At 42.9% G+C, this 24144-nt stretch overlaps 1 protein-coding gene and 1 long non-coding RNA gene across 13 annotated transcripts in view; one reads left to right on the top strand and one right to left on the bottom strand.

Annotated features, from left to right (window-relative positions):
* The first annotated feature begins 4589 nt into the window (after window positions 1-4589).
* The window catches only part of LOC122565966 (protein tramtrack, beta isoform), a 46610-nt gene continuing 27055 nt past the window's right edge, over window positions 4590-24144 (top strand). For 3 of the 11 annotated variants that reach the window (XR_006316356.1, XR_006316357.1, XM_043722581.1), the window contains exons 1-4: window positions 6836-8376; window positions 20218-20604; window positions 20833-21586; window positions 21698-21757. Coding sequence is in view for 9 of the 11 variants with exons in the window: in XM_043722581.1 (XP_043578516.1) it covers window positions 20386-20604; window positions 20833-21586; window positions 21698-21757 (1033 nt within the window). In the remaining 2 variants the exon portion in view is untranslated. Of the gene's footprint in view, window positions 6811-6835; window positions 8377-9439; window positions 9577-9687; window positions 9854-19800; window positions 20079-20217; window positions 20605-20832; window positions 21587-21697; window positions 21758-24144 lie in introns of those variants that run through there. The other 8 variants (XM_043722582.1, XM_043722584.1, XM_043722577.1 and 5 more) reach the window with 7 other exon arrangements.
* Window positions 9387-14104, bottom strand: LOC122565972. 2 transcript variants are annotated; one of them, XR_006316360.1, is made up of 3 exons: window positions 11755-14104; window positions 9596-9725; window positions 9387-9526 (listed from the first exon to the last, which is right to left on the bottom strand). It is a non-coding gene; the product is annotated as an uncharacterized LOC122565972 (long non-coding RNA). The 2 variants fall into 2 exon arrangements; XR_006316359.1 differs by having other exon boundaries at window positions 9400-9536.

The raw sequence follows: 24144 nt of genomic DNA, 5'->3' as shown, positions 1-24144 counted from the left end.
TATCGATTGGATTTAGATCTTCCTGAATCGAATTGAAATTGGCTTTGCTACCTGTCTATCTACTTTACCTGCGGCCTTTTAGGTTACCGAGAGGGATACGAAATAAAGGAGAACAAGAGAAACAGAGAGGCAAGAACGAACAAAGGGCGTATTCACGCGTCAAAAGTCACCACAGCGTGACGATAGGGTGGTCCATGGAGAGACCTGTAGGACCTACTTTGGTATTTCTGCGGCATAGCACTTGTCGCACATTTATTCTTCTCGCTTTACGAGCTTCGCTGTGCATCTACGTGACCGGTTATCCCGCGACCAACTTTGAAAAATGTTAAGACTTCCAGGCTCAAGTGGAAATTTATTCGAACGATCAACAGAAAGATAATATAATGTAATATATGTATTTTTCATTTATATGCTGTTTGCTCTTGGTTTATCGAACAGTATGTAAATTCTTTACCAAAAAAGGTCTTTAAGTTATACGAGATAGTATAGTGAGAAGTCGAAAAGATAGGGCTGAAAAGAAACGAGAGAAAAGTCAGTTCTTTAGTAGGTCAACGGCGATGTTGTTCCTTCCCTTCGGAGATTACGTCATCGCGCCTCCCAACTCGCGCCCGCTCAGCCAACACTGCACGTATCGCGCTAGTTGGTGTATGTGAAGATATGTCATACATGTGTACCAGCTCTGTTCCTACGTGTGTACTTGACCACCCACCCGTCCACCCACTTAGAGAACTATGGCTATGTTTTAACATACCAGGTGTCAGTCACGTTTGAATTTAAGCTCGAATCGTACGAAAGACAAATATGGACCACTTTTACGACATTAAACATCTCTCGGAACTATCTTTTATCTTTTATCTCTAATTGAAAGATCATCATTCGAATTTTTCGACGGTTTTAATAATGAAAGGAATATAATTTTCGTATTCAGGTATATATACATAACTGTTGGGAGCGATGTAGCCAGTGGTAAATTTACCACTCACTTTCAGAACTGCACTATTCTGAATATTGAGCGCGAGATCGATGTGCCACGAGGGTTTACGTTTCTATGCGTGAGACTGGTGAAAAGGAAGAACAGGGAAGAACGGTGGGAGAGGTATGCGGGTCGGGGTCGAGTCATGCATATCGATGACGACTTGTATGAATTTTTCATAGTCTTTTACAATTTGAAAAGCTGTTTGGCCTGAGTTTATGGTTCTATAAACCCAGTGACCCCGGCGGTGGATCTGCTTCACGATCTTTGTACCGATGCCGTCTCATCGTGCTTCGAACTAACTGTTTACGGTCGGTTCGACTGGTTCCAAATGGTCGAGTCGGAGGAAGATTCCGCGATCAACGAGAGGATTCGTGGCGTGCACTTCCTCCTCTCCTTTCTCGATATAGGTGCATAGCAATTCACCATTGATACTGGCTGATAGACAAAAAAATTACGTTCCTTCGTGTAGAGTAACAAGTCGCAGCAATGGAAAGAAAACAGAAAGGAAAATGAAAGGAGATGGTGACGGTTAGTACCTACAGTGGGACGGGGGAGGGTGAATGGTGGGGGTAAGGGAAAGAAGGTTGGGGTGCAAGAAGAGTTGGAAGGAAAGAGACGAGCGAGGAGTGAAAGATATTGGTAATCGAGGAATCCGGGAACCCAGAACCGTTCGAACGGTTGGCTGCCGCAGACGCAAGGTCGTTGTCCTTGGGGGATCAACGACCCCTCGATGAGGGATGGCGTGGTGGGGATATATATACACCTCCCCATCCATGACGCCGCCGTCTGGGTATAAGGGCGCCTCCAGGTTGGGTTAGACCTAGGGTTAGATTTAGAAGTCAGGAATAGGGATGCGGATAGTCACGTAGGTGCATGGGCAGATAGCTGAGTGGGGGGGGGGCGGAGGGAGACAGAGAGAAGGGAACAGGCAGAGGGAAAAAAGCTGAAAGGCAGCCCGGGGATAGAAAGTGTATGTTGGGTGGTAAGGCAGGAGGGCGCTGTAAGAGAGGTACAGGGATAGTCGCGTTGCGACGACAGGTTCGTAACCGAAAATACGGCACGTAGGACCAGGAGGTTCGATCGTAGGGGTAGAAAGTTTTATCTTTCGGTCGGAGAGTGTCGTAACCACCTGTTGGGATGGTGATTCCACTCGAAAGCCATTGGAAATATTTTACTAGCCCTTTATTTTCGACATCGAATTAATCTCGAATATCCTGCGGCTTCGTTGTACCTTGATAGCGCACCTTTGAGTTTCTCGAACGACAGAGAGTGGAAAATGCATATGCATTATACATATATATATATATATGTATATGTATATATATATATATATATATATATATAGAGAGAGAGAGAGAGAGAGAGAGAGAGAGATGCGAACAGTATCAAGAAGGGAAGGAAACGTATTTTCGAACAATTGTCAGGAATGCTTAAATTTTTCTACGTTTTACTTTTCATTCTTCTAGAAGTTTTATAATTGCATCCCAGTGATCGGAGTAAATCATGGCATCGACAGATATTCTACTTATTCCTGGCCACTTATTTCGATCTTTCGCTTTTACGTTTTCTTCCCGAGGCGACTGAACAGGAAGTGTTTCTTGCGAGGTACCTGTCGCCGGAAGGACCCGAACTCGAGGTGTCACGGTCCGTAAGGGCCGTGAGAGTGCAGGACGATAGGTGGATCCTTTCTGGACACAGCAGAACAGAGCAGGGCAGGCGAGGCCAGGGAGCAATGTCCCTTCGAGTCATCCCCTTCCTAACGTATATGTAAGGTATGCACGCCGTTACTCGCCTCCACGGTTACTGACTCTTTTTATCGAACGACAGACTTTTTTACGATTCCTTTCTAACTTCCCCTTTTGAAACGTTAACCCTCTTCGCTATGTCTGTCTGTGATTTCTCTTTTTCTTTTTTTCTTCTTTTCTTTTTTTCTGGAAAAGCCAGCTATCAATTTCTATTCGACGTTATACGTTCACGAACAAAGTATAATCGTTCGAAGCAAGAATCGGGGAACAATGATACCGTTATTCACTAGTTACAGTTTAAGTATTCTATTTACTAATCGCGCACTTTTCATGAGAATTCAAGTAAAATGGAATAAAGCACCGTCTAAAATGGACGGAAAGAACGACAGCCTGACCGTTTCCTTCTGCTCGTGGTTTCTTGGAATATCCTTTGCGGTCGGCAATGGATAAGGATATCTGCTTTGAACTCTGAACAACTGTCCGTCCGGCCGAGTCATGCTTCGCTAGGAAACTCGATGAAATCTCATCAGCGTATCTCGCCCTTTCTATTTGCGTTGACCTCAAAAACTTTAACGTTGACCTTAGAAGGGCCTCTCCTCAATCAGCACGGGGAACCACTGTACTTTCCAGAGCAAATAGGAAAAATATCGTTTACGCCTCTTAGGGTGTAGCTGGCATGATAAGATAGTCACTGCTGTCGCAGCGCATACATATATACGTGATATTAAGGAAGGAGATAGAGGAAGAGGCATGGTTTAGATCTCTGTTATATATCTATCACATCGTTTTTTTTTTACGCTATTGCTATTTTCGTTATATTTCCAAAACATTGATTCGACATTCGAAAAACAAATAGAGATCGTACACTCCATTGGTATCCTTGGAGATCGTATGACATTACTGAATGACGAAATAAAAAGGAACGGGGGACGCCCTATATTCAACATCTCTGTCTGTCTTTCCTTCTCTTCAATGGTCCTAATTAGGTACATACAGTGTACACACAAGACTGTATTGCGACATACCAGTACCGTTCCAACTGGAAACCATATGCGACGGGGGGTTAAGTGTCGTCTTAACCTCCTTTCAGTGTTTGAATTCCTAAATCGACACCGATATCTATGTAAAAATTAGCTTTCCGTGTTTTTTATTTTCTCGGGTCTGATTTGCTGTTTATGTTAGATTTCTAATGGGTATATTATTTTATTTACTTTCATTATTCCATAGAATTAATAACGTAGTAAGATACAACCATACACCAACTGACTATATTGTTAATTCAACAAGGTTGAGTAGTTGTATGTGAAAACATTCTACTTTTCATTTTACCATAAATCACAGTATTTTTTTCGTTTTAGAGTTACTAGAAAGTGTGGCAACCGCGATACTATCGTACCGTAACCTGTCACCCTTGACCATGTGATTAGCTATACTCCACCTTCGGCACTAAGAAATACATGTATGTAAATCATAATGTAAATTCACATATGGTTGTCTCATCATAAATATCCGAACTGAACATATGTCTAATTTTGGTGTTCACAAAACGTACGAAGATACTGTGATTGACAATTCTAGCCTTCCACGAATGTATCTTGTAAATTTCCATATGCATATCATTAACCCATAATTAATTACTTTTCCTCCTTCCTAACGGAGTTGTTTATTAGAATAGAGATAAAAAATAGGATATTACATATACAATTATATAACTGAATTATTAATTAAATAATATTACAATGTGTACAATTTATATTATATCGCATATTTTTTTTGTAGGTTTCGTTTCATTTCTGTTTTACATTCCGACAATTTTCTTGGCGTTAAATATACCTAAATGTATCATAGAGTATAATTGAGATCTGCAGGAATTGAGAGCACATCCCTGATCTTAATTATAACATTGTGGTCATGGTGGTGGCGAGCAGAGAACCGCGCAAGTGGCTTTTCGAGTATGAAAGGATCGTTGTGCTATACATCTAACGGGCAACCACGAGCCTTAAAGGCGAGGCAAGGGCTTGGCTTTAGCTAAGAAGTCGGTTGGCCATCGAACGGCGTTGCTAGTCGTTTCTCAACCCTTTCGTGGTTACGTCACGTTAAAAAAGCTATTTGGGGTCAACACCCTGCTGCAGCGACACGTGTAGTACTCCTCGACTCTGTCTCTCCGCGTCCTCCCTCGACCCTCTCCGCCGTCCTCTTTTCCCTGGTATATGAAGGCAACCGTCTCCTCTCTGCCTACTCCTCGCGATTCCCGACGCCATTGCTGCCACCTCCTCCGATAGTATCCCTTCTACTCGACTTAGTTTCCACTGGATTTCTAAGTTCCCTAGATACTAGCTGAGCCTGTGTTCTAGCCGCGCACGAAGGAACGACGTTCCACAGGCACTTTACTGGCCGAATCGTCGCGGCTATCAACGGACAGACAGTTCAAGGCTGTCAAAAGATCAAGAGACTACGGTCGACACCCTGTTTATTCATGAGTTACGTTATGATGGTATTAATTTAGGGATCGCAAAAGAAAAATAGCACGGTAGTGTGTTATATGGAAAAGATGTTTGGAGAATTGCGCGAAATCACGTAGATACACTCCTGCCGCTATAAATTAGGAAAAACCAAGATTTCTGATAAGATAAGGTATATCGGATCAGAATAACTTGTAAGAAAAAACAGTTACTGATAGATATTATTTGTATGTTGGTATTTGTTTCAAAAGATAACCAAAATCGATCGTACATATCGAGGAAGAAATTTGCTTTGGTACATATACACTTATAGATATATACTTATACGTATATATGTATTGTAAAGGAATACAGTATGATGAAGCATAGCAGGGAAGCCATGAGATTAGAATGGACTAATACGCAGCCCCAAGCGATACAGCCCTGGCCGTGGGCGCGCTGGCAGTAGGAGAGCCAACCAAGTTTCTCTAAAACCGCGTCGACGTAGTAGAATTAGCACGCTGGTCTTGCTAGAGCGAAACCAAGGACACTAGAGGAATACAGCAGAGAGGAAGTAACAGCAGCAACGGCGGTGGAGTGGCCTACGGTGGTGGTTACAGTGGCGGTAGCGGTGGCGGCAACTAGCAGAGGAATCGAATCATCGTGTGGCGGCGTCAGCGGCGGTAGCGAGTAGAGTCAAATCATCGTGGCGCGGCGTCGACGACGAACGACGACGACAGCGGCAGCGGCGGTGGCGGCGGCGGCGGCGGCGGCAGTGTCGGCGGTGGTGGTGATGGTGGTGGTGGTGGCGGCGGTGACGGCGGCGATAGCTCCCCTTTACCCCGACCCACGTTGTCTACGTGTATGTCTCTACCTCTTTACCCCGTCACCGCTGGTACCGTCCCCGCCGTACCTACCGCCCCCACCTCAGCTCCGCCACCGACAGACGATCCCTCCGTTCCCGCGTGCTCTGTTCTCCCCTGCCCGACTCTGAGACTCTCCGGAGCTTCCCCTTCCAGCGACTTTTTTTGTCCGTATACGCCTCGTCCATCGCGACAAGGCAGCTTCAAGCCTTTTTATCAGTCGACCGAAAAGATCCGTGGGGATCCTTCCGCGGCAGCGCCCCGCGTATCGCTTCCAGCCAACCCTCGTGTGTTGGAAACGCATTACCTCGTGGTATACGATACATACATGTATTTTTCGTTTAAAGTACCAACCGAATTTTCATCGTTCATATTTTACTTCACTTTCTGCACTCGACATTACGTTTAAGGGAGTACAAAGTAAAAGCGCGGGAAACAATCAGTGACTTGGATCTTTCGTCGTTTTAAATCGATCGTATCGATAAAGATAGTGAGCATCGTATAATAAAAGCTTCCGATAATGAAGTCGTTTCGACATTATTGTAATGGTGTAGAATACGCGTGTCGGGGTAAACGTGTCAAGGTGCCGTCAGCGTAGCGCAACGATTCCGGTGACGACACGCAACCAACACACATTTATTCAACGAGGAAATCAGACGAAGGTGCATTTATTTCCATAGCAACGTGACGACACTCGGATTCTTGTCCACGGATACGCAACAAGCCTCGAGGTACGAAGCGGAAGCTGAACCAGCGACAAACTACTACCAGGATACGCAAATGTGGTTGGTACTTGTACATTTGCAGCTCAGAAGTTGAGAAACAGCCTCGTGGCGGAGAGCGTTTGTCTCTTTCTATCATTCACTACTACTTGGCGAGTCTGTACAGAAAAAAGTGCGCAGACGCAAATCGTGGTTGCGTGTGTAACTCGCAACGCATCTCCTCCACAGCCGTCTTATTACATTCGTGAGTTTCTTTCCAAGCCCCCTATGCCCAACCCCTGGTATTTTTCTACTCGATCATCCCTAAAACGAAACGTAGTTCTCGATTGCGAATCTCTGTTCAACAATATCGTCATCCTTGCCCTTTGCTTACCGTATAGCTTTAATCTCTTTTTTTCTCTAACATTTAAAATCACATTAACAACAAATGGAAGGAAAAAATAACGAAAGAAAGATGAATGAGATATCACGTTGCAAGTCCGTAACATAATCCGTGTGGCTCTATTTTAAAAACTTGAACAGAAACTCGGTGCCCCTTTAACCCGCATTTTCCTTTATCAAAATAATACGACAAGCGATAAGCGACTGTCGCAACCGCTGGAACCGCACATGACGTCGTCAATGGGTAACAACTTTGCGAGTAGTTGCACGACTCGTGGCGACTTTGCCAGAACGAGTGCGCAGTAACACGACGTAAGAAGTAGCTAGGAGGTAGAGAGGGAGAGGGTGTGTTCGAGAAAGAAGCCCGAGGAACGAGGGCGTATAGGCAAGGGGAGATGGTAGGTTTAAGGAAAGGTAGAGAGAAGGAGAAGTTGGTCACAACCGTGAGAACAAAGGGGCGAAAATAAGTGCCCTTTTTGGAGGGTGATCGAGGGTGAGGAGCAAGAAAGAGGAAGACGAATTGAGAGAGATTGCGTTTGTGTAGGTTTCGAAGAAGATAGAAAGAGAAGACGATGGTTAGTAGGAGAGAGAAAGAAGTCAGACGATTCGTTCCTTGCGGGCTAAGGAAAGAGTGGGAGAATCGTTGCGAGAGAGATAAAGTGCGAGAAAGAAAGAGAAATTAGAGAAGTGTGAGTGCGAGAGAGGGGAACCGAGAAGGACGAAACGCGCAGGATGAGGCGAGAGGGAGTAGAGGGTGTCGCTGTGCTAGGGTAGGGAGGAGTGCGTGACGAGGAGGGTGAGAAGGTGGGGGATATAAGGAGAGGGTGAAGGGTGTAGTGGGGACTATTGGGTAGGTGGCGGTGGTAGGATTGCGGGAGGTTGTGCGCGGCTCGACTTCGGTGGTTCGGTTGAACGAGGGCGCGCAAACGGGCGGGTGTCGTGAGCGTTGCAAAGCGGTGAAGGGTACCACGAACGGAAAGCACGGTCGTGGCGCTAGGCGGGCGTAGGCGAGGTTCCGTGACGGCCGTTCGGTGGCGCAGCAGGAATTCCCAGCACGGCAGGCACCGGGTTGGTCAGCTACGTGGTGTTCGTGCGCTCTCTCTATCGGTGTGTATATGCGCGATTTGCCCCGAGTCCGCGCCTCGACTTGATGACATGGCGTCCTAGCGCTGCACGGGCGAAGTCGTACGTCCTCGGTGGAGAGGCTCTCACCCCGTCGTCGAATCAGCCGCATCCCAGGATGCCAAGGTAAGTCGACGTGGTGTATAGTGTAAATTTTCAAAAGTACCGTGTATTAAGCAGAATCGTGTTGCTATCGAACTCGGGTGTCATCGGGAAAAACCGGGCGGTGTCGATAAGGTGAAAACGTTCCGTGCACCTCGAGCTCATTTCATCAAACCAGGTAGGGTCGTTGCCATCGTGCCTACCCTATGAATCGATATTACCAGTGCCGAAGAGAGGACGCTTCTTTCTCTCTCACTTTCTTAGCGCTTTCTCCCTTTTTATTTGTGCATCTATCTTTCGCTTTTTGCCTCTCGTTTTATTCGCCCCCTCGTTCCCTTCATTTCACAATTCGTGTCGTGTGTTCTTCGTTATCGTTGTTGCTGTCTTCGTCGTCGTCATCACCATCACTACTATCACCCTCGCTATCGTTGTCATCGTCATCATTATCGTCGTCGTCATCATCGTCATCCCAGTTGCTGTGTGGTGTACTTTGAATCAAAAGTGTTTGCCAGTGCTTCGTATGTTTATACGCTCACGTTTATGTGTGTGAACGTGCGCGCCACGGTGCGATATTGTGTATGTACACGTAGGAAGGGTTAACGCAGTAAGAGGAACAGAGAAAGGAAACGTTCACGGGGTAAAAAGAAAGAGGTTAGTTTCGCAATTTCTCGGAAAAACTTGGAAAAAAGTGAAGTACGCATAAGGAGGAGGATACTACGTGGCTTATCGACGCATCGACGACAGCGTGCCTCTCGACGTGGATTTTCGCTTGGCGAGAGAGGGTTGCGTAAATCTTCTCTCCCTTCTCCTTCCCTCGTCTCTTGGAATCACTCTGTCTTCCTCGTGTACTTTGTCTCTCTCTCTCTCTCTCTCTCTCTTTTCCCCCTCTCTGTCTTTTTTATTCTCTCGAACGTGTGTCGCGGTCGGACATGGCGCTGCCCATAGGCGCCGATACGCCCCGGGGTGTCGAGGCTGACTCGACTCGAGTCGAGTCGTTCGTTCGTCCATCCGCCGGCCATCCTCCCCCTTGTTGTGTTCATTCAGCTGCTTATTCCTTAGTCCCAGTAATACTTTTGCAGTTGCTTCCCTCGTGAAGGAGCATCGTTGTTACTGTCGTTCGTGTTCACTTCCTCTTAGTGATTTTCCCCCGTGTATATCGTATTTTCTCATTTGACTAATATAGCCTTCGATTTAGATTGCAATCGTTACCACATACCATAACAGGTGAGTTGTGTACACATACCTTACTCGTCTCCGCAAACGCGCGAGATCGGATCAGTGCCACAGCCTCGAGTTCGAGCACGTGTCAGAATGTGCCTTTCGGTCGGCAGTCGACAGTGTCACCACCCGTGCGTTAATTAATCTCTCCGTTCCTATATTGTGATGAAAAATTATGTAACTTGTGCTACATCGGGGTGTACAAAAAAATAGAAAGGAGTAAGAAAACAGTATTCGGTTGTGCAAATTGTTCGTAATCGATAAAAGAAGGCGTTGCGATTAAGTAAGTTTGTGGATGAAAGTGGAGTAGATGGTGACATACACGTATATCAGCGTATTACAGGTGCATTGTGCATAATTGTGATGTATTTATAACCTATGCTTCCACTTGCAGTTTTGCGATTCGCTTCGATATGTTTTTATCGTCTTCGTTAAATGTTGGGTGAAATATCATCGGAATTATTTAAAAAATTCGTGAAAGCATTTACTTTTTGAGGTGAATTTTATTTCCGTGTCTTCAATTTTGTGAGTGATCCAAAATTTTGTCAAACTATTTGTATCCCATTTGGATTTTTTTGCTTCTTTAACAGTGTTTCCCATTTCTTGAAACTCGTCAAATTCATATATATATATTTTTTTTTTTTCTGCCAAAAGATTAGAATTGTGAGTACATCGTATAAGAATTCAAAGTGCACATTTACCGTTATTCGTCGAACCAAGTTATCTCAAACAGGGATTCGTTGTTATCTTTGAGATATAGACATACTTGAACAAAGATTGTACCTAGCTTACAAAATTGTGTTGTATAATTTCTCGACAGCTATCTCTCGTAATACGCATAAAATATATACACTTGTTTCATCATGTAAATTTATAGATGCAAATAACTAACATTCTTTTAAAAGTTACTTCTTCGTTACATCTGTATCGCATGATTTTTAAATACACGTGAAAAAATGTCAGGAAGGAAAAAAGCGTTCATCTATTGACCTCCCGCCAAGTAAAATAACCTAACAGCCAGCCACGTGGTTTGGACACGTGGTCTCTCCACTGGTCTATATCATTCCATTTTGGATAGTGTTTTTAGTTTTTTATCTGTTGGTTTTACATGTGTTACATTAATGTCAAAGTTATACGCCTATAAAATATAATTTAAAAAACAAATGTTTTAAATCATTTTCTATCGAGACAAATGTTGCAAATATCTGTATTGTTCATGCGTTATTTAAAAGCGATACTGTCTACTTATTTTTTTTACTATCAGGTAAAGAATTATGTATATTGGCAGCATTTTGCGATTGAATACTGTTTAGCATCTGATAGTGAATTGACTATATAATGTTTAGCTTATTTGAGGAAGTGAGGAAACGTATACATTTTTGTCGACATTTATTTCCATAATGTCGTGTCTGAAAACTACATTGTGAATCACGGAAACGTTTGAAAAAAAATGATATAACCTGCACATAAGCGACAAGTGTTAGCTTGTGCACTGAAGCTCAACATATTCGTACCCACGTGTGTTTCGATGAGAACTTACATGGAACTTCCTGCGGGTTCCTGATTAAAGTAGCGTGACGATTTTATCATGGTACCCGCGAGGGGTTGAAGCGTCGATTATAGTGATGATGATGGTGGCCGTTCGCATGTTATAGGGAGAGTTATACTAAATAACTGTATACCCTAGAGAGTATCTTTTGTGATGTTAATAATTTGTTAATTTACTAATGTGACAAGTATCATTTGTTAACTCAGAATGAATCGATAAGTGCTATATATTGACCTTCCTTTATTCAAACTTCCCGCACATCTAGATGTTGGTCGATAATATAGATTACTACCATTGCGATTCACTGTCTATTCTGTTAGAGGGTTATGTCAGCAGGTTATTCGAAAAAAGGCGATTGAGTAAGAAACTTTTTTGCCAATAGAGGAACATTTTTGACATTTGGTTAATCAAAAAATATATTTTATGCTTGTACGTTTTCAATCATGTGAAATATTTTTGTGGCGAACAAACTTGAGAAACGGTGGTAACTTGTTAATTGTTGTTACGATAGAACACGTAGGAATAAAACTTTGTAGAAAGCGTGTTTCACATTACGTTTCGTATTTTTTAAATTGTCGATAATGTTAAAATGAAGTAAATTTTAAATTACTTTATTATAAGATAGTATGAATTACCAATTTCTAGTTTATGTGCAAAAAAACGTGTACACGATCTTCGTGCGCCTGCGCATTCGTGTAACGGTGATGACTGTGCAACGTGCTGCCTCTCCCTGTACTCCCCATCCGTTGTTCCTTTTATTACGTGTGTGGATTACGACTGCGTGGTCGTCAGGATATATCCATTACAAGAATGTCGAGCTCTGACAGCAGTTTGCATTTTTGCCAACTGGTTGCAGTTTTGATTCTCATGCAGATATAGTATGACACATTTGTGTTTTCGTTAATTGCTCAAAAACCCTAAATCTTTCTGGAAAACAATGGTGATGTTACTTTTTCAGCGACACTAGGATAGTACATTTCAAACGGGTACTTCTCGAACTATATTATTCCATTTCTCAGCTGATCGTCAGAAAAGGTCGACTAATAGTAAATATATGAAGAGATACAAAGGATTTAACTTTATATGTTAATCATTATAATGTGGTGACATACATTCTAGCTATATAATCTTCTCAATAGTGACGAATACTTCACCCTGTTCGTATTCTATTGTTGCATATTACACGTCACGTTGTTTATAAGGGGTCAGTTACTTTGATAATGCTCCGCAATAATAGATTCCGAGAGTAACGTTTCGAAGTATGTATTTATTTTCCGCTGGTCGTTCTTTTGTCTGAATCTCCTTTATCCTTGGAATGATTCACCGGGGATGGTGTGTCAACAACAGGCCGGTCGGTCTAAACTGGACGTCGTAGAGCAAGAATCGGGTATACCTGCACCTGTTTTCATAACACCATGCAACTATATCGCGAAATGGTTGTTCAGCTTCGCGCCCTAGTTACACCTGCTAGTATCGTGGTTGTACGTAATACAGTAATACGTTTGCACGACACTGTACGTCAACCGAGGTTGCCACGTTTCTCGTGACTGCGTGCTTGAAAAACTGAGGTCGCATTGAATAACGAGTTACAAGCAAATTATTAGTCAGTCCTTTAACAGCGCCGTAGTTGATCTAATCGAACAATTTTTTTCTTTTTCATGCTAGCACAGTTTCCGCTGAAACTATGTTATTCGCGAACTAAACAATATTATATACCGACCTTACCTGCTCTCGATCTTATTAAAATAAAAAATATAATAATAAAGCAAATTGTAAATTGAAGTTAATAAGCAAGTAGTAATCGAAGTTATTAATTACAATTATTTACAACTATAATTGCTGCAGTACCATTTATTAATAGCATCGTTACGACATAGTAGTATCCGTGGAAATAATACATCTGAAAATCGTAATTGTTAACGGTCGAACTTCAGAAGGTTATTTTACAGCGCGGAATATTATCCTTTGGAATGAAGTTGATTTTTTATAGGATACTAGGGAAAAAAATTTAGTGAAAAAGAGGGGTGACCGCCGCAGCAATGCGCATCGAGGGGCGATCATGTTTAACGGAGGGTCGGCAACGGTGCATAGATTTAATCGCTCTATGGGAACGGAACGTTGCGTAGGAAATCGCTGAAAAGCCACGCAGCTCGCTACAGGGTCGACCACTTTTATGTATAAACTCCAAAAAAAAAAAAAAAAAAAAAAATTAACATAATATGTCCGTTAAATACAAGTCAAAATGAATAACCAAAATATTCGTAAAATATTTAATATCGCTGTTGAAAATTGCGTCGAGGTTTGACTTGACCACCTTTTTCTAAGTAATGTCCTTGTGGTTGTTCTCCACTATCGGTCGTAAATTTTTATTTTTCCTGTCGTAAACTCTCGTTATTCTGCATCGAGCCATAATGTTTGTACAGCTATTCGCAGGAACCTTTGAGCATGCAGAGGATGATGTTTAGGAAAGTTTTGAGAATCGAGAACGTTCGACTGTGAAAAAATGTAGGGTGGACGCCAATGCGCGCAGCGAGGTCGACCGTCGTTGTCGGCGGAAGGGTGGTGGTCGTGAGGGCGAGGAGCGTCAGAGAGGGGTGGGTACGAGGTTGAGGAGGTGTAGGAGGGCGCAATGGCGGGTAGGAGGAGTAGGGTGCAGGCTAACAGAAAGAAAGATGGCCGACCTGTTTGTGAGTGCATGCGTGAGTGCGTGAGAGTGGCTCAGACTAGTCTGTGTACGCTGAATCTGTGTTTGTGGTGGTCACATGTCTGAGAGGGGCAAAAGAGCAAGCTCTTCAGAGATGAGATTCAACGTCTCGGAATCCTGTGACGGAGTACACGATATTCTTTTAGGGTTGACGATGCTTTTCGAAGTGTCGAAAAACGGTTGAAGCTCGTTAAATTTCAATTGTTCGGGAAACACGATGTCAACACGAAAACCTCTCTTACGGTTGCTAACGTGTGCGTGGTTAGACATTTCGGGCGTCATCACTCGTAAGTTTTCGAATTAAATCTATGCTTTCGAAACCTTTGAACTCCTAATTATGTAAATAAGACCGCATTATTCATTGAATGTTTTGAATTTATGCATGCATATTTCCCGTATATACACAGTAGTAGTAACCACCAATTATTCTCGCTACAAGCGGGGCGAATCTTTTCGAATATGCAATAAAAAGCTTGATGTGATTTTCCATTCGCATGGCGAAACAAATCCAAAAACGCCGTATATTCCGGTGTTGTGTGCGGTGTCGGTTTGTTGGCGAATGAACGAACGAATCAGAAATGTTGCGAGTATTTCTCCACGAAGGCTCTAAAATGTGGGACACGTTCTTCAGTAGCCAATCCCTCTTCCCCTTTGCCGCAAAATTCTCCGTTAACTTCGTACCTGGTGCTTCCACTACAACCTAACGGAATGAGCTGTACCTGTGCCTCGATGCCGACAAACTATCACGCGTATACGCGTGCCTCATGCACGCCTTCATACATTTTGCCACACACATACGCAGCCACGGTGTGCTCGGGAATGTGTGAACTGTGAGCGCGTTCATCGTTCCAAGCACATCCTGGCACTCCCCCAGTGGGAGGAGGTGCGACAAGGGACAGATATCCGAGTGTGCACGCTTGCCTCACTCGATTTCAAACACTCCCGAATTATATCACCACCACGCGAGGAAAATCTCGTCAGAAAGGTTACCCCAAATCGCTCTCTCTTTCCCCCTCTTTCCCTCTCTTACCCTCCCTTTCCATCTCTGTCTCAAACGGCTGTGCTGAGACTCTCGATTTGCTTCTAGCGTTTATTTCGTCGTTGGAGATATTGATTATTGTAAGCCCAATCTCGTCGCTCGCTTCAATTTTCTCTCAGTTTTCCATTATCGATGGTAAGGAAGATGTGCCAAGAAACATCCCGCTCATCTTTTTTCACGGTATGATCCTGCAAAATTTCGAATCGATTACCAACGTTCCCCTGTCAAACAGAATTTGAATCTTTTCCACGTTGACCTATCCATTTAACCGCTTATCTAGCCATTTCACTTCTTCGTTGCACACTCGGTTGGCTTCGACCTCGATCCACCATTAAAATTCGGTCGATCGATGAAGCAACCCTTATTCTAGACCGAATAGCGCCTCCGGATGTCCCTATTTGCTTCCTTTTTTCCTCTCATACTCTGTATTTCCTTCTGCTCTGTTTCGTGACGCTTTCTTAACCGTACTTACAAATACGAGAAAATTTGAAGTGTAAAAGAGTCGGTTCGTAATGAAAACTCGACAGTGTGGCAATTGCGAGGACGGCCCTCGAGAATCGGTTCAAAGTGGCGGGGAGTGTCGTTATTACAACCGTGGTTGGTTTCACGTGGGACCGAGAAAAACGGAAAAATATTTGCTGGCGCAACGACGGTGCACAGCGTGACCGGCCGCAGAATTCTTTGCAGAAACGATTTTGTCGACTGACACGTACATCCTTGAGCGATGACTCAGCGGAATGTTCTCTCTATCGATACGTATCTCTCGGCTGAATCGCAGTAAGAATAATCCTAGGATAAAAACTATCGTCTTTAAACGCTATTAATGGATCCCAGAATGCCTAGTAGAGAACACAGCCACACTACGTCCGGCTCTTAGGCGTGCATGCGACGTGTGTACTGTACATATACCCGTATCCTCTATACGCGGAAGCGTCGAAACAGTAAAAGGTAGGAGGCACAGGCCAGCCAACAAGGGGAGGGCACGTAAGCAGGGGAACAAAAAGAGAAAGAGAGACGTGACAAGACGGAGGAAGAGAGAAAGAATGAGAATGGTGTACGAGGGAGGAAAAGAGTCGGAGAAACGAAGAAAGAGATAGGGAGGACGAGCGAGGATTTCAGGCTCTCGAAACGCAGCGGTATTTGCCGCGCTTTGTCGTTCGTTTTGTACCTCGGCGTGACTCTGCCGCTGGTGCTGATTACGCAATGCGTGGCCATGAGAGGAGCGAGTCGCGTACACTCACGTACGAACGCATACATGTATTCTCGCTTTAAGGACGTGTGCGCGTCAGAAACGAGAATGTAGCCCAGCCGTGTGCGTGACACGCATACGGATACGCTGGTGCACGCACGTGCGTGAGCAACAGGCGTGCGTGTACCGCCAGTGTACGTGTGTGTGCGCGTGTATGCGCGTAGATTTGATTAGCTTTCTGCTACCAGTTGCATGAGTATACGTACGCGTGCTAGAGAACGCACGCGCGCGTTGACCGTTCAACATGGATCGTATTCGACGTATCATCTCGCGGTGTCATCGATGATGGCCCACATCTCATTCTGTTTACAACATAAATCGCGATCGAGTACGCGTGCCGCGAAGTGTTCTCTTCGCGCAACGCGCTCTCGAATTCTCTTTGCGCTAGCTTCTGTACTGTCTGCGGCTCCACGATTCTTTCCGTCATCGTTGCCGTCACGGTCGCGAAGATCTTCTTCTCCATCAATCGCGAAAACCTTGTTGTTTTCGGGGTCAACCGCGTCGGGAGACTCGCTCGTTCCCTACGGACGCACCGTGAGTAAACGTGATGCGTGTTGCATGTGACTAGCCATAGTAGCGTGATAGCGTGCAAATGTTTTTGTGAGCATCGTTAAAACCATCTTCGTAGTAACGATGAATATACATAGTCGTGTAAGCTGGGAACAATGGGGTCGGTTACGATGACAACGTTGTTGAACTAATCGTAAGAAAGAACCCGACGGTGTCGCTACATATCGTACTATCAATGATAGTGATCGTATTCGTTAAGGGATTCTAACGGATCGAAGTTCGTACGAGAAATGATCGAGAGGGTGGTACATATACGGTCAGATAAAACCAACAGCAGCTCGATCGTCCCCTCTACTCGTCGCTCCTCTATTATTGTGCAACCTTTCACCGATTTGTAATCGACGTTTGTTCGAACGACGTTATCTATCGAATGCAAATGTTTTAGCAGCATAGAGACGCGCGTACATACATGTTATACAGGCTCTCTGTCGCGCAAATCGATTCGATGGAGAAGTTGTAAATATCATTTAATCAAGTTTCATCGTCCACGTAGAACACGGTCGCACGCGTGATCGAACGAATAGTGTACGGTCGCTGGATCCCCAACGATTCGCTTTCGTGCTTCCTATTTCACGAATTTCTCGATTTCCCGTTATTAGAGCGAAACGTACGTTAATCGGCGTTCGAGACCGCTTCCACATGTTAGAACGTCATGATACACCTTCAACAAGAAGAATGATACGAAAGCATAGGAAGTAATTAATGGTTTAATTATATCGCGAGAAGTGATCATCGCTAAAGCTTGAGTAGAGACACGAGCGTATTCGCCAGACGGCCGTTGTTGATAATCTGAATAGCGTTCGAGAATCGGTGATGACGTTTCGATTGGCAATCCAGAGACTACTTTTATATTTCGAGTCGTTAACACGGCCCTGTGTGTAGAAGCGTCAGGTTTTTTCATGTTCATTCGAAAACTGGTCGAACACGGTCCGGTGTGTCTGCACGACTAAACAAATATGACTAAGAGTGGTGGTTCGATATTGGTTATACGTGCACCTTTCGAGGAACGCAATTGTGTACACTGTCACGGTCTTCATTTACGTCTGTTCCCCTCTCGTCTCGTTTCCTTCTCTATTAACTTTCATGTACGGTTCATTGAATACAAGTTTACCAATCTTTCGCGTTTCGCAGCGATATCTATTTCGATTCGATTGAAAATATTCCTCTAACGCAAGTATTATCAAAAAGATGCTAATAATGCCGATCGAAGAAGCAACGTATTTCAGTTGATTCAATAATTTTTTACGTAATCACGTAAGATAATGTCCCGGCAGAATAGACACTGATTGGTACCCCGTAGATTTTCTTTAACGATCCCTATGAATTTATTCGCGTAAACGTTATCTCTGATACAGTCTAGAGTCTAGATTATTCTCATATCTGCCATCAGGGGTCAGAATTTTATTTTAGAGTAGACGGAATGTCTACACTGATTAAAACGTCATCTTTTTTTTTTTCTCTTCCTCCGCTTGTACCACATGTATGTCGTAATCGTTATGTGAAAGCGACTTCTTCTTCTTCTTCTTCTTCTTTATTTAATTTTTAACTCATAAGATGGAGAAAGAGAAAGGAACATATAGAAAAAGGTTCAAAAAGCGTAGGCTAATCGTTAGACGCCGATACACCGTCATATAGTCTTCGTAGTTACGTTGGTCACACTGTGAATTCCACATTTTTTCAGCCGATTTAATAAAGCAGTCGAGAGTTCGCACGATTTCATTACGTAATCCATTTATCAGGAAGTCGAGGTTGAATCGAGCGATGTCGAAAGATGAAGGAGTCGACTATCGAAACTCGCGTCACGACGTTTCAGAAATCTTCGATCGCGATCGTTTAACGTACCGCCACCGAGGTGTGTGCTGCACCATGATGACGTGCCATTCACCGTGAAAACCATTCACTCAAGGTATTAACAAGGTCGTGCAAGGTCGTGCACTGCTATCCTGCATTTATACCGAATATATAACGATACGACACAACGTTCACGATGAACATTCTATGTACACTTCGCGTGGTTCATCGTGTACACGTGTCGATGGATATGTGTGTACGTATACACATATATCGAGATTTGCGCGCGAAAGCAACGGAACACGGTATCGATCCGAATGCGTAGAAAATGCTATTGATTCTCTCGGCCGACCCGTCGACCTCTTCCACACGTTGTGTAGTTCCGAGGACTGAGGAGGCGGAGGCAGGACTTTTCTCTTTTCCTCTCGCCTTTATTCTCCTCCGTATCATTCGCTGAAAAGGTTGCTTCCCGTTTCTCGGATTTTTCATGCGGATATTTTTCTTGTTGCTCCATACCTAAGGATCTTCAACGGTAGATATCACGTTCGGTACCTGTTATCGTTTTCGATGTGTCTTTAAGTTTAATGTATTTCAACATTGAGGATTTTCTCCGCGACCAAAGTTTTATTTACTCGGTAGAAAAAGAATCTATAGTGCAATGTAGTTCCTCATTTTGATATAAAAATTAAGAGCCAGTATGTATGTAAATAGACGGTCTTATACGAGTTCAATACGAGTTACAATAATAAAATATAATATAGAGTATGTAAAATGATAAGTGGATAAAACGGAATATAAAAGATATGACTATAAGATATGTAATTTCCAAGTTATAGAGGGTTCGTGAAAAACATAAATAATTTATGCTATCTGCTTTACGATTGCGCACAACGTTTTTGCACTTCTTTTTCTTTCCCCCTTTTTTTACTTTTTTTTCTTGTTTTTCTTCTGATCATATTGTTGACTCGCAACTTTGTACGAATATAATCTAAACTCGTCGTAGAAAAATGATCTGAAGGTATCGAAAGTCAACGGTTTATCTCCTTTTCGATAAATGGCACCAATCGGCTGATCTGCTTCTTTTGATCATGGACGACGGTTGGATTGGCGACCTGTTCGGCTATTTCTAGCCTTTCCCTGGTGGCAGATTACGAATTCCGCCCTTCGACTAACCGAGGAAAGTCATTTCTGCCGCATCTCTGCGGTCTTGGCGAAACAAACGTTGCGTACGTGACCGTGATTGGGCTGGTGAAGGGGTGAGGAGAGAATTACATAAAAGGCACGAACGAAGCGAGTCGCCTATTCGCCCAACCTACGTCCTCCAGGGTCGTACACCCACGTTCATACTTCGTGCGTATCGTCTCGCAAGCTTATATGGACGATTATGCATGCAGGCGTTATCGTATATATACGTGGAACGTTTAGAGGACTCGTTCAGGATCGTACATGATTTTCAAGAAATTTTCCATGTGTAGGAATTCTGCCGAGCCACGGTTATCGCCTAGCATTTCCGCACGCGTTGATCGCGAGAACGAATTAGTAATATATATAGTGATTCATATTGAGATGAATCATTTACGTCGAAGCAAGTTCGACTATCGTGCAAGTAATTGAACACCATTTTGTATAATAAATTTCGTATTAATTATATGAGTGTGTAGATGCGTGAAATAAAATTATTTAAATAAAATAAAGATTTTTAGTTAATTGTTAAATAAATATTCGTTTCGTTTTTGTTGACGCAGATCATGTGAAGGAAGGATATGATAAACTGTGGCCGATGAAGAGAAGAGCACGAGCAAGAGTACGAGCAGGAGCACGAGCAAGAGCAAGCGGCTTCGTCGAGGAAGGCGAGAAGAAGCGACGACGAGGCGGCAGCAGCAATACCAATAAAAAGATCAACACTAGATCTGATGTTAGCGGACATTAACGGTAACTTGGCGGATCTGAGAAGTGAAGCGATGGCGTCGCAGAGATTTTGTCTGCGCTGGAATAATCATCAAAGTAATCTACTCTCCGTTTTCGATCAATTACTCCATGACGAGTCGTTCGTCGATGTTACGCTGGCCGTCGAGGGTCAGTTACTCAGGGCACATAAGATGGTGCTGTCGGCGTGTAGTCCTTATTTTCAGGTAAGGACAAGTCTCATCCAGAGAGAACAATGCATCGTCAAACCGGAGATCCTGGGGGAAACGTATACTTTCTTTTTGAAGTCCAATGAATCGCGTTCTAGAACATTATTAATAATTCATCACGGTAGATTAATTCATGACACGTATTAATAATTCATAACGTTTTCTTACTCGACCCTCTTGCCGAATCTATACCGACCGAGTATTTTTTTCTTACTATCTTTGCAGGCCCTTTTCGTCGGACACCCCGACAAGCACCCGATAGTCATTCTTAAAGATGTCCCCTACGTGGATATGCGCAGTCTTTTGGATTTCATGTATCGTGGGGAGGTCAGCGTCGACCAGGATAGGCTAACCGCTTTCTTGAGAGTCGCTGAGTCTCTTAGGATAAAGGGCCTGACCGAGGTAAACGAGGACAAGTGTGACTTGCCTAGTATTACCTCTTCGTTGCTTGGCAATCAAAACACAGTACCTCCACCACCACCGAATCTACATAGAATAAACCAAATCGGCCCTCACCACCACGTCTCGCAGAAGAGGATGCACCATATGTCGAGCCATCCTGTCCTTGGTTCGGCCTTATCCGCGCCAAAGAGAAAAAGAGGCAGACCGAGGAAGCTCAGCGGTTCTTCCGACACGCCGATCGGCGAGATCATTGGCCAGGAGCTGCAGTCCTGTTCGGGGACAGATCTCGTACAAGGTTCGCCAGAAATGATGGAAATGAAGATGAGTATCGACTTTCAGAGCGAAAGCACCGGTAATAATGGTAGAGGCGGAAACTCCAGTACTGCTTCGGCAAGTAGTAACAACGTGAACAGCAATAACGTCGGGAACTCGGCATCATCGGGAACCAGTCTGGCTGCTTCCTCTTTGTCGTCGACGAGAAAGGACGAACCAACGGAAAATGGTACTGATACACCCGAATCACTAACATCTCGCGTTAAACGGGAACCTGAACCGACGCCTAGCACCTCTGCCCAAGGTAAAGCACTTTCTCCTTTTTATCTTAAATAAATGTGTTTTATTTGTTTTTGTTATTCGTGAAAATTTGCTTGATTGTCAATAATCTGACTGGTTCTTGTTTATCTGTTAGCCTCCGATGAGACGTTCGCGCGGCCACACAGTAGGCAAGGGAACGAAGGTTTCAAGCAAGGTAAGCAATTCCATTATCAGCTTACACGATTAACGCAACTTTTTGATCACCATCTATGTCGTGAATAATCGAAGTAACACGATGTCATTGCATATTTTAAAACATTCTTTGGTACAAATACACCAGCGTGAACAAATTTAATCATTAATCAATGAATAGTAGTGTCAACTGATTTAGCTCTGTTCCTAAGTCCAAAAATTAAGAATTATGAGTGGTACGTATATCGGATGAAAGCGATACAGCGCGATCGTGAATTCAAGTTTTAAGAAGCGATATCTATCGATGTAACCGCGCCCACGAACGTACGTGTCCTTTTTTTGCGGTATCAATATGATTTATACTTTTGAAAAAAATAGAAAGATACGAAAGATACAAAATTGGCATTGTACGGTTTTAAAAGGGATCCCATATTCTTACCTTTTCAAAACTATTCGAAATTACATGTTTCGGCCCTCATAACGTGTAAACTTAGCTTCTCGGTAACTTAACGACAGCATTGTGTCGTTTCCATCTAATATACGCACCAACTATGCCTATCATTGATATTAAAAGATACGACTTCTGTTATCGAGTATCTGTGAATTAATTTTAGGATTCCAAATAATATTTATTAACTTGAGAACGGGATACTCTAAATGTATTCAGGATAAATATTAAGTAATTGAATGTATATTACAATATTGATATGTAAGCGGTGTAAACGTTCCCAATCATGTTTTATTAGCGAAAAAGGAGATTATCGTGTCTATTTGGTAAACGTAGGCTTTTATCAATATTTAAATAACTCATTTTTTGCACCATTTGAATTATACCGAATTAAATTTAACTTTCTCATACAATTCGATGTTGACCAACAGTGATTACACACAAATATTCCGTTTGCAATCTTTTCCAGGTGATATTGTATTCTTACCCTTAACAAATATTCTTACATATTTACCTATCATTTGTTTTATCAAAATTATTACAATCATTTTGACAAATTTGAATGATGAATATGCAAAAAAAAAATATTACAAAACACTGCTGTACGATGTGCTAATCAATTTAATTTTTCAGAATTTTCATCTGTTAATTTTATACCTTGCTCGTCGTTGCGCGACTGCAAACTAATTACGAATCGCAGTATCGCAGCAATATTTCCGGGGAGGCTATTTTTGGTCGTAGACTCAAGTACACTAAAAAAATAATAATGAATACAAAAAAAAAAAAAAAATAAGAAAGAATATTGAGACTCGAGTCGATGAATTTGTTGACGAGTGCAATTCGTTAAGATGTTAACTCGAGGATACTGCCTGAGCTAGCATCCTTACATGGAATTAAGGTCAACAAATCTCGTTGAGTATTGAAAAAAGTATTTGTGATTTGTATCCGGAGAAGGTGAATAGGCTCCCAGGAGTTTATGCGTGTCACGGGTATCACGCGGTCTGTTAAAAATATCAGATAAAAAGAAAAAAAGCAATACTACTACTAATGATAATAACCGTTTCCTTTTTCCGTGCAATCTGAAACGAATTTTTCGGCAGTGTTAAGCCGCGTAGGCGAAACATATCGAAACACGATGCGCACAAAGTTTAACGGGCTTTCGAAAACGAGACCTCTACTTAAGTCACGCGTTGACCTGTGACAACTCGAAATAGAAAAAAAATCTCAAAAAAATATGTATACATATGCGTACCATGTGTATATATATATATACATACACATATATTTACGAAAAAAGAAACAAAGTGTATGAGAGAGAAAGGAAGCCGTCGTCTCGTTGAGCCCATACAGGCGTTTGTGTATGCTCCTCTGAAACGACGAGACGTTCGAGCGGAATTAAAAAAACGTGCCAACAAACACACAAGATATATATTCCCTTTTGAATGCTGTAGCCTCCAAAAATCTAACCTACCACCCACCGATTGTCGTTAAGGGACATAATATAAAATATACATACCCATTGTAATTTATGCTCGGCCAATGCGCAGCGCTTCGTTCCTTCTTCTTTACGCTCGTTCTCCTCACTCGTTTCTCTAATCTAGACTTATATATTTATATATACATTTCTATTTACTGCCACTTTTACTTACCTTTTTCGATCCCATTTCACATATTGCGCGCACGCACAGACACACACACACACACATACACACACAAATACACACGCGCGCGCGCGCGCGTGTATACAATATGTATATATTGTTATACGTATACATGTGCAACATATAAATATATACACATGTACATGTTATTATATATATGATTTTATAATCCCCGCACGCGAATGAGAAACGCTTCGCTGTCATTGGCCATTTGGTAAAAGGAGGGGGTGGAGCCAGCTTTTAGCGGTGCTTACTTTTTTCTGATTTTTATTTGAAACGCTGGTTTACTTTTTTTCACGT

This window comes from Bombus pyrosoma, linkage group LG3 (genome assembly GCF_014825855.1).
Source record: "Bombus pyrosoma isolate SC7728 linkage group LG3, ASM1482585v1, whole genome shotgun sequence".
NCBI lineage: Eukaryota > Metazoa > Arthropoda > Insecta > Hymenoptera > Apidae > Bombus > Bombus pyrosoma.
The sequence above is the reverse complement of the archived record's forward strand: the minus strand, read 5'-3'. Positions and strand labels throughout refer to the sequence as shown.